The sequence below is a fragment of the Camelina sativa genome, chromosome 19 (assembly GCF_030686135.1).
Source record: "Camelina sativa cultivar CO46 ecotype springtype chromosome 19, ASM3068613v1".
In the NCBI taxonomy this organism is placed as follows: domain Eukaryota; kingdom Viridiplantae; phylum Streptophyta; class Magnoliopsida; order Brassicales; family Brassicaceae; genus Camelina; species Camelina sativa.
In genome coordinates, this window is record NC_141898.1 from 14705996 (window position 1) to 14720205 (window position 14210).

Here is a 14210-nt window from a genome sequence, read left to right on the forward strand (position 1 = left end):
ATCAACTGGTTATGTCCTACGCTGATAATGTCTAAGAACGCGGGTTCGACACACGGGAGTGTGGATTTTCCAACATTTTTTGCGATTTTGATGGCACGTTTGTGTTTGGTTTATAAGAATAAATTTGTAAGATACTATTGAGTATTGTTGTGGGATCAACTGGTTACGTCATCTGTGAGATCGCACATGATCGAACAACTAGAGTGTGGATTTTCGACAATTTTTTGAGAAGAAAACATAACAAAACGATTATATTTTGCGATTTCGATGGCATCTCAATACACAATGGCGGATCTAGGGAAGAAAATTATATGGGGCACTATTATCTAAGAAAAATTTTCTTTAGCAGTAAAAGCACTAGGGAAAAATAATAAAATAAAAATGATGTACATAAGAGGGATCGAACCCTCCATCTATGACATTATATGGGACACTTTGTTCCAAATGAGCTAAGTGAAACTAATGCAGTAACCAATTGAAAGATTTCTCAAAAACTGAGTGTCGGACACGTGTCCTACCTCCTCCCAACGTAGATCCGCCCCTGTCAATACACATGTGGATTCTGAGTCAGCATCTATTACGGTTGACTTAAATCCGTTAACGTGGACTTTGAAATTTAATCTATTATTTAAGTACAGGTACAAAATTTGAATTTTACTAGGGTATAAGACTAAATTAACATTCCTTATTTGTACAGAAAAAAATTTGCACTTTTAGAGGTGTACGAATATGAAATGACCCTTTTCCCCTCTTTTAGTTGTACTGCTTGATGCAATCATGCTATACTTACTGTTGTTTAGTGCATATAGATTTGTCTTTATCTCTCTGTCGGTACAGATTAGAAGAAGGATCCTTAACAAGTATAGTGGATGACTTTTCTTTCCAAAAAGTTATCATTATAACATATTAACATAATTACAAATCTAATACTTTAACAAAAACAAATAGAAAAAAAAAACATAACAATTTGATATGAATTCTAAATATCTAGAAGTTTATGCATGCGCTGTGTTTATAAAAATATTTTTAAAACTAGTGGAGTTGTCATTTACGTTGATTCAAGTATAGTTACAATGAATCCAACAGCGGACCATAAGGGTCCCGACGCAACACGTATAGATACTCTCATACTTATCTCCTAATTACTACTTTGTTAATATTTTGATAACTTTCTTTAACTTTACTTTTGATAAAATAATTTCCATCTTTTTATCGGACTAGTCGACTACGTTGTAGTTTTTTTTTACTTTTCTCGTTTCCTATCCTCCTCATTTTCTTTAAATAGAGGGCATGCATCGTAACATTTTATCCATCACTTGTTTTAACATACTAAGAGAGAGTTATAAGAAGTTGAGAAAAAAAAAATGGCTTCAAAGGCTTTGATTCTGTTGGGTCTCTTTGCAATTCTTGTCGTCGTTTCCGAAGTGTCTGCCGCTAGACAGTCGGGTACGTAAAATTATTTTATATATGCATTTCAATCTACTTCTACTATTGGAAGCTATTTTTTTTTTCAAGAAAATATGTTCGTGAGGCTAATCGAACTTGAACTAACTTATCGTTTGTAATTTGTCCAACTATTTTTTCCGTTCCATTTTGTGGACTTACTAAAGGCAAGACAGACTTAAGTGATGTGAAGTTTTGTTAAAATTAAGTTTGAAATGTGTATTTAGTGTTGTAAATATTTTTCTTTAAGTTTGAAATATTTGTATTTATTTTTAAAAGTCTTTTAATTAAAAGGACAATGAAATCAGGAAGAGGAATGCACATGTGCACGTGCTTAACAATATCTGAAATACTGTTTTTTTTGGCAGGCATGGTGAAGCCGGAGAGTGAGGAAAAAGTGCAACCTGAAGGTTATGGCCATGGCGGCCATGGAGGAGGACACTATGGAGGAGGAGGACATTACGGAGGAGGAGGAGGCGGAGGACACTACGGAGGAGGAGGAGGCCACGGACACGGAGGAGGGGGCCACGGACTTGACGGATACGGAGGACATGGTGGACACGGAGGACATGGAGGCCACGGAGGAGGAGGAGGCCACGGACACGGAGGAGGAGGCCACGGACTTAACGAACCTGTTCAGACACAGCCCGGTGTTTAAAACTCTATAATAGATTCACCACCATGCATGATTGCACTTATATATACACTTATGACTATAAATAAATCATGGTGAGTTTGTGTAATGCAGTCCCTTCAGAAATGTTTGGAATAAAATTTCATTGCTCTGTTTGCATAATAATTTCGTTTATAGTTCTTTCACACCCAAAAAAATCGTTTCTAGGTCATATTACTCTATCCGTTTTTTTCTTTCTGTTACGGAGTTATAATCCCTTATTATATTCTTAGTGTTGGAGAAAAAAACAATATGGTAAATTGGCTAGGAAATATTTTTAAAAGTATTACCAAACACCTAGAGATCTAGACAATCAAGGTCTTGCATTCACTAGCACTTACAAAGTTCACTAAACATACGAAAGTTCCAAAAGGACTCTAGTGTAAGAATTTACTTAAAGTTGACTAAACGATCGAGAAACTGCAAGTCTTACTTGTATAAGAATTTCTTAAAAGCTCTCAGGCAAGAAACCCAAGGCACCGTTCCGTGAACGTAATGAGCTGTTTCTTCCAGCGATGTTTCTCTAGTAATCTCCTCTCCGGACTCGTGTTTGCTAAGGTGTGATCTCTCTTTGATATATCTCTTTCACTGTTTTCCGGCAAGGTTTTCCACACAAGATGACTTTCTTGATTTTGTTGACTTTGAGCCACTCTTGTCACTTACCGATGTCTTCGGTCACCTTCCTCGTTCGGATACCCCCTCGTGCACCACCGTCGGAGCCTCCATAACCGCCGACACCATTGGAACCACCGGATACACCAGACCCTCAGATCTATTTTTTCACTTATGTTTAGTGGCAGTGTTACAGAGTTATAGGGAGCATTATGTTTGTAATGCCCAGACCGCCATCTCTTAGTGGGCCTTATGTCCGATCCCAGTCTATGGGCTTACCTTCTTTAATGGGCATACCTTCTTTAATGGACCTCACGTCCTCTCAATAGGCCCATGAGCCCATCCATATCCGACGGTCGGTTTGCTATGTCCGGGAAGTTTTAAAGACTTGTTTACCGTCCCTACAAATCACTACATGATCTTTCCCTGTGTTTTGTCATCACTCACACAGTTCCAACAATCACTTCCCGGAAGGTCACCCATCTTGAGACTACTCCAGCTCAAGCACGCTTAACTCTGGAGTTCTCTCAGGACCCTTGACCGAAAAGATAAGTGCACTTTGGTGACAGATAGCCAAATCAATTCTTTTAAACCTCTCCGCAAGTCTCTGAAACCGAGGTGTCACAATTCACCCCCACTAACAGATCGCAACGTCCTCGTTGCGCACCAAGACTGTCACTTCGACGTTGTGACCCCACTCGACTCCAAACTCGTCTGGGTTCGGCTCTGATACCACTTATAACGCTCCGACTGCCACCTCTTAGTGGGTCCTATGTCCAATCCCTGTCCATGGGTCCACCTTCCTTAATTGGCCTCAGGAGACCCGCGAGCCCATCTATATCCGACGGTCGGTTTGCTACGTCCGGGAGGTTTTAAAGACTAGTTTACTGTCCCTACAAATTACCACATGATCTTTCCCTGTGTTTTGTCCTCACTCACACAGTTCCGACAATCACTTCCCAGAAGGTCATCCATCTTTAGCCTACTCCAGCTCAAGCACGCTTAACTCTAGAGTTCTCTAAGGTTCCTTAACCGATGAAATAAGTGCACTTTGGTGACTGTAGCCAAACAATTCTTTTAAACCTCTCTGCAAGTCTCTGAAACCGGGGTGTCACAATGTTAATTGTTTTGCTTGAAGTAGAAGCGGGGATTGTTGTTCAAGACTGTTCTCGTTCAGAATTTGCTGACTGTTTGACGTTAGCGTCATTGGACACTTTGCTTCCTTGCTGAAACCACAAGGAGGAGTGTCACAATCCTTTGATGGTGTTTTTTGGCATTTGTGGCCTTTATTTCCTTTGCTTTGGATGTAATTGCTTCTCTATTAGAGGTTGAAACTCTTTAATTTAGTGATAATGAAATGTTTGCTAAAAAAAAAAAAGGATTTCTTAAAGACTAATTATATAGAGATGTTTGAAAAAAAATTGATTTTGTGATATGAGAGCATGCTTTTCGAATTACTAACAAAAATATGCACAGCTATGAATTCAGTTATAATATAAAAAATGAGAGCGAAAGAAGTAAAATCATTGTCTATAATTTTGGACTGCACTATCAATACTAGCCATCAAGAGCAAATATTTATGATTGGACATTTTTTTCTCAAATTCTCTTTAAATTAGAAGAGTTTTTTGTTAAACTTTTGAAAGTAGATGACACACCTCACAAACTTTCTAAAATGTGATAAAATATATTTTTTTATTTGATAATATTATTAACTGTATTACAATCTTTAAATGTATTTAATATATAATATGAACGGTTAATGTTATGATAATGAAAAATATGAAAAAAACATTTGGATATGAATCTTAGATGAGCAGTTTGCACAGCATCTGCTTGTCATATTCCAAATTTTTTTGATTAAACATTTTGGATTCAATGTTTGATAAGAGATTTGAGTAATATTTGAACATATATATTTGGTTTTTTTATTCCACTAGGTTAAAAATGTGTGACGATGTAAATGTAAATGTTATATGTCGAAAGATGATTATTATTGATTCACAGTAGTCAATATATATACAGACTCATGAACAACCTAGGGTACTGTACATAAGTAATTGAGAATATACACTTTACATATATAAAGATCAATAATCAAATCAGTTCCTATGATTACTCCTTAATACACCCCCTCAAGATGGAGGGGCTTTGCGAAACTCCAATCGTGCTTGACAGATTTTAAAACATGATGCGAGGCAAGGGTTTAGTAAGAGCATCTGCTAATTGAACCTGTGGAGACATGAAAAACACGTAAAGCGCCCAATAGAAATTGATCGCGTATGAAATAATAATCCAACGCTATGTGTTTCATGCGAGAGTGGAACACCGGGTCAGCATAGAGATATGTAGACCCATCATTATCACAATAGATGGTTGGCACTTGTGGAAGAACAATGCCAAGCTCACTTAACAGAGAACATATCATGATAATTTTAGAGGAAGTATTAGCCACTGACCTATACTCAGCCCCGGTGTATGAGCGAGCAACACCTTTTTGTTTCTTAGAGGTCCATGAAATTGGATTATGACCAAGATAAAAAATATATGCATTCGTAGAGGCTAAGTCATCATTGTCACTTGTCCAGTCTGGATCAGAGTAAGCATGGAAGTTGAACGAAGTCCGACACTTGAGACAAATACCATGAGAAGATGTACCAGTTAAATAATGGAGTATGCGCTTGACAGCTTTCCAATGTTCATCCGTAGGCATATGCATATATTGAGACAAACGATAAACGGAAAATGATATGTTAGGACGCATAAAAGCCAAGTACTAGAGGCTCCCCACCACAATTCTGTATTGAGTAGGATATGTAAGTTTTATTACAGAGTGAAAGGAGAGCTTTGGAGATGTTTCCATCGGAGTGTTTCCCAGATTTGACATGAGCATGTTTGTTTTAGCAAGGAGATCCAAGATATATCTCCATTGATTCAAGTGTATATCGTGGAAATCTCAGCATGCCTCAGTGCCGAGGAAATATGATAAGTCCTCATAATCTTTAATAGAGAATCTAGCTGTTAAACCATCCAAAGTTTGAGAAAGAAGGTGACGATCATAACCCGTGATAAGGATGTGATCAACATATATAAGCATGTAGACAATAGAGGAGTCCTTCTTGAGAATGAAAAGAGAAGTATCTACAACTGAATTCACAAAACCCAGAGCAAGAAGATATGTCTTCAACTCGAAATACCAAGTCCTGGGTGCTTGTTTCAGGCTATAGATTGCCTTGCGTAGTCTACAAACATGATCCAGTTTTTCAGAATCAACAAAACCTGGGGGTTGAGACATATATACCTCCTCCATGAGTTCCATGTAAGAAAGCATTGTTAACATCGAGCTATCTTATAGGCCAATCACATGCAACTGCAACATCAACATCCCACAATGGTAACCGAGTTGTATTTCGTTTTGAAAACCCATCGACATCCCTCAATGGTAACCAAATACGATGGTTTCAAAACTAAATCCCATGTGTGATTTTGCAATTGAGCATTGATTTCATTGGTGAGAGCCCGACGAAAAACGTTCATCTTTGAGAGCTCGACTCGCTGTCCAAGGTTCAGGAGCCGCCAATTTTACATTAAGTGAGTATTTTTTGTTTGGCTTGAAAGCACCGTTCTTTTCCCATGTAGCCATGGAGTGACGATTGATATGTGAAACTAGTCTTTTCTTTATGTGTACTTATGCAATGAATGTATGATAACATGCAAACAGAGACATAAGCAATGATGATCAGATGGGATGCAAGAGGTTTCAATACTCTTATGCAGTTGTAGTATAAGAGATGTCAATCCATAAAGTGTGTGATGTGTATGCAATCAAGATGTAAACAGTGACTCAAGTTAAGCCAAAAATGAATGTTGTTTGAAACTAACAATCCTAGTGACAGAAATGTATATGCAGAAAGTAAAATGCTTAGAACAGAAACTGAATGCAAAAGAAACAGTTGTAAACAATGCTGAATTTAAACCAAACAAGAGAAAGAACTAAACAAATGCAATGAAACAAAACTATAAAGATGCAGAAAGTAAACTAAATGAAACAGAAATGAAACAGAAAGTAAAGTGAACAACCCGAAGGTACTCGATCAAGCACTCGACTGTGTGTGTGGTCGAGTGGCTAGCTCGAGTGGTTGGATACGAAGAACAGATGCAATATTGACAACCTAAAACATAAAGAAATGCAATAAAACAAAATAATATGCGGTAATAAACAATCAGATAACAAAGTAGGCTTCCAAAGATGGATTCATGGGCTGGTGTTCAAGCTGTGGCTATCTAAACTGGTTAACAAACCTCAATCAAACATGAGCTATCTCTAGACAATGATCTTAATGACTCACTAATCCACTCTCATGACAGAAGTGATCAAGTTTAAGTAACATCCTAACCCAACTCTCATTGGTGAAACCATACTAAACAGGCATTAAGAACCAGGCCATTACTTGTAAAAAATCACCTTATACAACCAATCTCTTGGGATAAGCATGATAATCTCCAGTATTACCTTTATCTAACAACTTAAACATTGGTATGATGCAAGGAAGCTTAAGATCTGTTCTTATCCTCTCAGATATAAGAACAGCTTAGAGAATGTCTAACCCAGAAGAGATATATTATCAAACAAGCTTAACCAATCTAAACAACCACAACCTTAAACCAGCATAATCCATCTACAGAATCCTAACTCATTACTCAGATGAATAGAACATGATGATGATGAACATAAACCCAGAAAATGATAAAACTAGCATGATGAGATAGATGGGATGATGAACTACAACTTTGTTCAAAGAAACAAAATCAGATTATAAATACCCAGAAAGTTATGAGACTTACAAGGTATGAAAATCTGAAGAAAAATAAGAACAAAAGTAGTAAATAATGTAAACAACAGCTAAAAACCCAAAAGGGATAAAGACTAGGTTTTTTGGTGGCTACAGATATTTTCCTGACCTAAAGTGGCTTATGGGCGGCCATGGGGTACATTAGATATATATAGGACAAGAGGGAAGCCCTAAATTAGCTAGCAGACAAAATATAGAGGCGGCTTGATGTGCTCGTCCACAAGCGGTCGAGTGGCTATGATCGGGTGCTCCATTCCCCTGTTTTCCACTGGTTGAGTCTCTTAGCAGCACACGGTCGAGTGTCTCCTGGGTGTGATGGTCGAGTGGTCTCCAATCCTCGGTTTCCATCCTGTTTCAGCCTCTATTTGCTTCACTGGTTGCACTCTACTCCTCTTAACTCCATTTCCATGCTCCTTGAGTCCAAATCACCTATTTAAACAAGAAACAATGCAAATGCAATGCAAATCATACTCTAATGCACAAACAGACCTTAAACTATATAAAAGTGATAAAACTATCTAACAAACCATGCAAAAGATATAAATAAACTAAAGTTAAACATGGTAAAATATATGCATATGTATATCAACTCCCCCCAAACTTAGTCTTTGCTTTTCGAATCAAAATTGACATCAAGAACCCGAAATCATGATCATTTCGGATCTTCCTTAATTGTTAATATGAAAATCCTTTGGTAATATTCCGCTGCAAAAAAAAAAAAAAGCCACATTAATGATCATATTCACGACAATCATCAATATCAAAATGAAATTTAGTCCTACAAATATAATTGGAGGAGTCGTAATTGTGGATATCTGTTGACATAAACACACTCATTAAAAGTAAATAAAACCCCGACCATATTACAAGCAATTTTATTTAGATAGCAATTTTATTTTGATCGTCATTAAAAGTTAAACGCCAGCTAAATACAAACTAAGGGTCTGACTCGTTCAAACGCTGCGGTTGCGGTTGCGGTTGCGGGAGATTACGGAAGCGAGCGATTGCGGTTTCAAGCGTTATTAAGCGTTTTGAACGACTGGTTTAGCGGTTTAAAATTGGTGCGTTTGCGGGAGGTTTACGACTGGTTGACCAGCGGGTGAAATAGCGGTTGGAACATAATAAATGTGATATCTAATATATAAATGTTTAAAAACACCAAAATTTTTATTAAACTTGATTTATAATTAAAATTTATTAAAATAATAATTATTCAAAAAAAATTCATATTGAAATACTTATTCTTTTATGCATTTGGCTTTTCACCAAAAATTTAATCAAGTAATTTGATAAATGACAAAACATATGCTTTAGATCGTAGATCTTTTCTCTTTTCTCTTAGATCGTGGGTTAGTAGTTGCATAGGTAAGAATAGTCAAGTGAGAGTTGAGAAGAGTCTTATTTTCTTATTTCACAAATAATCTTATTTTCTTAAATTTCTGATGAAATATTATATTTATTTAGATTTTTTGAACTTATGAGCGATGTGCCATTAAATTTACATCCAGGTTATTGTTAATTGGAATATTGTTTTCTTCTAATTGTTTCTAATTGTTTATTTTATAATCTCTGGAATCGTATCCGTACTTTATTTTCTCCCATCCTTAATGAGTAAAATGGTTTCATTATCATTGATTTCTTTTAAGTTTTTTTACAAAAAAAAAAAAAATTACAACCGCAACCGCAAACGCTTGCGGAAAGCAACTTTTGGAATTCAGTGGTTTGAAACGGTTGAGAGCGATTAGGAGTGATTAGAAGCGATTTGTGCAATTGGTTCCAATCGCTTGCAACCGCTACCACCCGCAAACACAGCGTTTGCGAGAGGTAGCGGGAGAACCAGTCAACACCTAAATAATAAACAAAACACGACTTGCACACACCGGAATCCTAAACTTTGTTCATGCCGTGGGAAAGTGATAAATTACACTAAAGTTTATTATGTTAGTGTTGTCTTTTAACTCCTAAGTGCCAACTTCCCTTCGTTCTACCCTCTCAAGTTCCATGATGATGTCGGTCCGGTAGGCCTCGCGAGCCAGTAGGAGCGGGCACCGGATGGTTTCGGTTTCCTTCAAGCAAACAAACAAGACATAAGTGGGAAGAGAGGTTTGAAAGTGGGATCTCAGAACCTTAAACATATTAATAGACTAGCTAGAATCAATGTCCAAGTTACTAGTACTATGATGCATGGTTAATGAGCTATACTTAAAGATTTTAGACAAGCCTTTCACAACATTAACTGATTCAAGCCTTAGACTTCCACATGCATTAAAATCAGTCATTTCCTTTAACATTCATTAAACAAGAACATGAATCAGATTGTGCAATGTTTAAACTCATTTGAGTGGGGCTTATCAATGGTCTCTCTTTTGAGTGGGGCTTATCAATAACAAGGTTTTAGAGACAAAAAGTGGATTGAGCTTTAGAAGAAGGGTAAAGGTCAGAACACTTAGACACATACAAGAAAAAAACCTTGTCTACCCAGAGGTACCCAAAATGTTTGTTCCTAACATTCTAATCTCATAATGTCTTAGTTCTATCCTTTAACTTCATCTCTTCTCTTTTACCCTTTTTCTCGTTTGTTTTTAAGTCTTAGGAGAGGTTTACTACTTGATTTCTCTAGTGGAATGGGGTTCTTTTCTTAAAGACTAAGGTTCTCTTTTTTACTTTTTTCCCAAGTCATAAAGCTTTTTACTAGACTCTTCTTTTCTTTTTTCTTTTTTTTTGACCCAAACCTTATTTAAAACTTTTACTACACCCCATTCTCACTCTTAGAGCTTGAATTCACTTTAAAACACTTCTCTCCTAAGGACTTTACCCTTTTCTTTCTTTTTCCCCTCTTTTCTTTTATTTTTCAATCACACCAAGTCCCAAACCCAGAAAAATGCAAACTAGAACTACACAAGGTTTTATTCTTGTCAGTTCAAACCTAAGATTTTCTACCAAGCTCAATCCCAAAATAGGCCTCACACACACAAGAGTAAATATGGCTTGAAAGAAAGGTTGGTTAAGGGTAGGGGAAACTGATTCAATGATGAAATCAGCTACTTGGATCAACAACAGTGGTAAAAAGGGGAAAGATGATCCAAATATGTATAAAGTATCCATGAGTTTAAAGCAATGCACAAACTGATAATTAAAAGTCAATATTAGGTTCTTATAAGTAGGAAATGACTTTAAATCACAACATGCTTCAGTTTAGACCAGAATGCAATATAGGAATTCTAAACTTGGTTCAATCTTATGTTTCTAACCACTCAACTAGCATCAAAGTACTATTATCTTGAGCATTGATCCTAGTTTAGTGAATTTAAACAAGTTAACAAGGCTAAACTCATCATTGATCCCTAATGCAACACATGAAACAATCTGATATGAAACATGCTAACAAGATCCTAATATGCAATGCAAACTACATGAGCACTATGTTTTTTTTAAAGACTTTTGTGAAATTTTTTTAATTTTTTTGGTTTTTTCTATGCCTTAGATGCAATGCAAGTACTAATATGTTAATGATAAAAATTTGAAATAAGAAAATAGAAAACAATGTCAGATGCTGTCTTAAACCCTCCCCCAAACTTAAATTACATAGTCCCTTGTGTAATAAAAATTTGAAAGAGAATTTAAGAACCAAAATAAACAAAATATGCAATTAAATGGTATAAACAATGAGATTGGTGATGTTGGTACTTCATGGGTTGTGGAAGAAGTATAGAATGACTGTCCTGCACTCGAACACGTACTTGAATACACACTCGACCGAGTGCATGGTCGAGCATGCATCCAAACCTTCCTCTTTTTATCTGTTTGATCTCCCCTTCTTTCCTGGCCACAAAAACACTAAAACCAAACCAAAATACTTTAAATTTAGACTAATATTCACAAGGATATCTTAGGGACTTACTCCCTAGTGAGCTTGTTTATAGTCACTAAGCTTGATTTTTGGTGCCTTATCAGGCTTGATATTGAGACCAAAGAGGTGATATCCCCCTGGTTCAATTTGATCACCATGAAACTTGTTCTTGGTCAAAACAGTCATAACACTTGAACCTTGCTTATTATTGATCTTAAACCTTGGCCTTGCTCTCTTCACAGCTTTCTTGTTGAGCTTCACTTGGAGATCCTTCACCAAACTGGTCAATTCTTGAACTGGATCCTTGAGGTCTTGAACAGCTACCTCATTGGCAGAAACCTTGGCCTTAGAGTCCATTTTTTTCTTAAAAGACTCAACATCAGCTTTATCTTCTATAACAAAGGGTTGGCCTCCAATGGTGGGTTGGTTTGTTGTATTCTTGATATCAAACCTCATAGTCAACCCATCAGCAATGTCTAGGCTGATCATGCTCTTTTTAACATCAATAACAGCTCCAACTGTGACCAAAAATCGTCTTCCAAGGATGATAGGATCATGAAGCTTCTTTTCCATCTCTATGATGATGAAATCAGTTGGTATTCTGGCCTTGCCTATCTTTATTGGAAAGTTATCCAGCTTGCCAACCATATCCTTCTAAGAACCATCAGCTAGACTTATATAGAGGTTGCTTGGCCTGAACTCTTCATATCCTAGCTTCTCTGCTATTGAGAAGGGTATGGCACTCACAGAAGCTCCAAGGTCACATAAACACTTGTTGAAGTGCATATAGTTCAGTGAGCATGGTAGGTTGAATGAGCATGGATCCTCAAGCTTGGTTGGAACCACAGCTGTTCCAATGTCTTCTTGATCCCTTTTGGCTTGATTCTTATCCTTATGCTTTGATATGTTAAGTAACATACCTTTATAGAGAGGATATGGCTCAAATTGCTCCAAAACTGGTCCTCTTTCCTCTTCTTTCTTCACAACAGTCACTTCATGTTTAATAGCCATCAAATCCTTCTGCTCAAGCTGTTCTTTGAGGTTTCTAATCAATTGTTCTTTGAAGCGTCCTGGGAATGGCAGGGGTGGTTGATATGCTGGAGGAATGTACTTGGTGGGCTTATCAGACTCAGTTGGGACCACTCGACCAGTGACTCGATCAGGCACTCGATCGTGTGTTGGGTCGAGCACACTGTCGATTGTCTTCTCTGCTTGATCCTCTGCTTAATTCTGAGCTGAAAATTGTTGAATATCCTCCCCATCTTGAACTTCACTGTCCCCAGTGACATATTCCTCAGTAACAAAGATAGCCTTGGCTGTATATTCTCTTGGGTTTTGAATAGCTTTGCCAGGCAGTTGATTAGGCTTGGAAGCTGAAATTGAGGCCAAACTGCTCTCCATGAACTTTTCTTTGGAGTTCAAGCTCTCAAACTTGATATTCAGGTCGTTATAGGTATAATCTATCTTCTGGTTGATCTCAGCAAACTTCTTTGTTGTTTCCATCTGACTAGTAGCTTGGTTAAGCAACAGCTACTGCATCAATGTTCTTAAGTCAGGTTCCTGGGCTTGGGTGGTCTGAAACGCTGGTGGGGGACACATTGGAGCCTGGTAACCTTGATGTTGCTGCTTTGGTATATAATTGTGCTGCTGCCGTGCTTGTTGAGGTGGATAGACTTGGTCTTGAGGGTTGGCCACATTTGTGCTTCTATAAGACAGATTGTGTGGCTTTAATTGATTATAGCCCTTGAAACCACCTTGGTTCTGCATATAACACATCTCAGCTACCTCATTCTCTCCATCTTGAACTGTTATATCTTCCTCACAAAGAAAGTATATGTTCTTCTGTTGACTAAGCAGAATCTTGTCTAACTTGTCATTAACAATCTTCAAGTCCTTCTTATACTTTTCATCTGGTGCAGAATCAACAAACCTCACTGTTCTATCATAATCCTCATTGTAGTTCCCATCAGATTGAGCCAAGTTCTCCACTAGTTCCCAGCCTTCATCTACATGCTTGTTGAGGAAGTTTCCATTTGAGGTTGTATCTAACAACATCCTTATCTTGGGCAGAACTCCTCTGTATAATTTGCTGAGCAGTGACTCATTGCTGAACCCATGATGTGGACACTGTGTTTGGTAGCCCTTGAACCTCTCCCAAGCCTCACAAAAGGTCTCATTGTTCTTCTGTGCAAAGCCTGAAATCTCATTCCTTAATCCGGCTGTTCTGGCATTTGAGAAGAATTTAGCCAAGAATGCCTTCTTACATCCATCCCATGTAGTTATAGCATATGTTGGAAGTGTCTTCTCCCATAGATGATCCTTGTCTCCTAGAGAGGATGAAAACAACCTGAGCTTGAAGCTATCTTCACTCACACCATTGATCTTTGTGAGGCCATAAAGCCTGTCAAATTCATCTAAATGATCCAATGGGTCATCCATTGGCAATCCATGGAATTTATTGGAATGGATCATAGTGATTAAGCCACTTTTAATTTCAAAATTATTGTTGCCTACTGCAGGAGGTACTATGCCAGCTCTCTGTCTATGTGTATTGGGAGCATCTCCTGCTCCAATCTGCCTTGGCCTTTGATTCTGGTGTATTGGTGGATCCACCAGCAACTGTTCTTTCTGTTCTTGAAGGATCCTGGTTTTCAGTTGCCTCAAGTCCCTTGGAAAGCGGTTTATATGATCAATGTACTTATGTAGGTTCTGGTTTCCTTTGGATCTTGTCTGCATCAATCAACTCGATCACATGCTCGGATGGACACACGATCGAGTG

General features: G+C 37.6%; 1 protein-coding gene and 1 non-coding gene across 2 annotated transcripts; both read left to right on the plus strand.

Moving 5' to 3' along the window:
- Positions 1-1309: 1309 nt before the first annotated feature.
- Positions 1310-2242, plus strand: LOC104766458 (uncharacterized). The gene is made up of 2 exons (XM_010490348.2): positions 1310-1446; positions 1812-2242. Exons 1-2 carry the CDS (start codon positions 1365-1367, stop codon positions 2099-2101), a joined length of 372 nt encoding a protein of 123 aa, XP_010488650.1. The 5' UTR covers positions 1310-1364; the 3' UTR covers positions 2102-2242.
- An 11299-nt stretch (positions 2243-13541) lies between these two features.
- On the plus strand, positions 13542-13648 carry LOC147920582 (small nucleolar RNA R71). The gene has a single exon (XR_015591876.1). It is a non-coding gene; the product is annotated as a small nucleolar RNA R71 (small nucleolar RNA).
- The last annotated feature ends 562 nt before the right edge of the window (positions 13649-14210 follow it).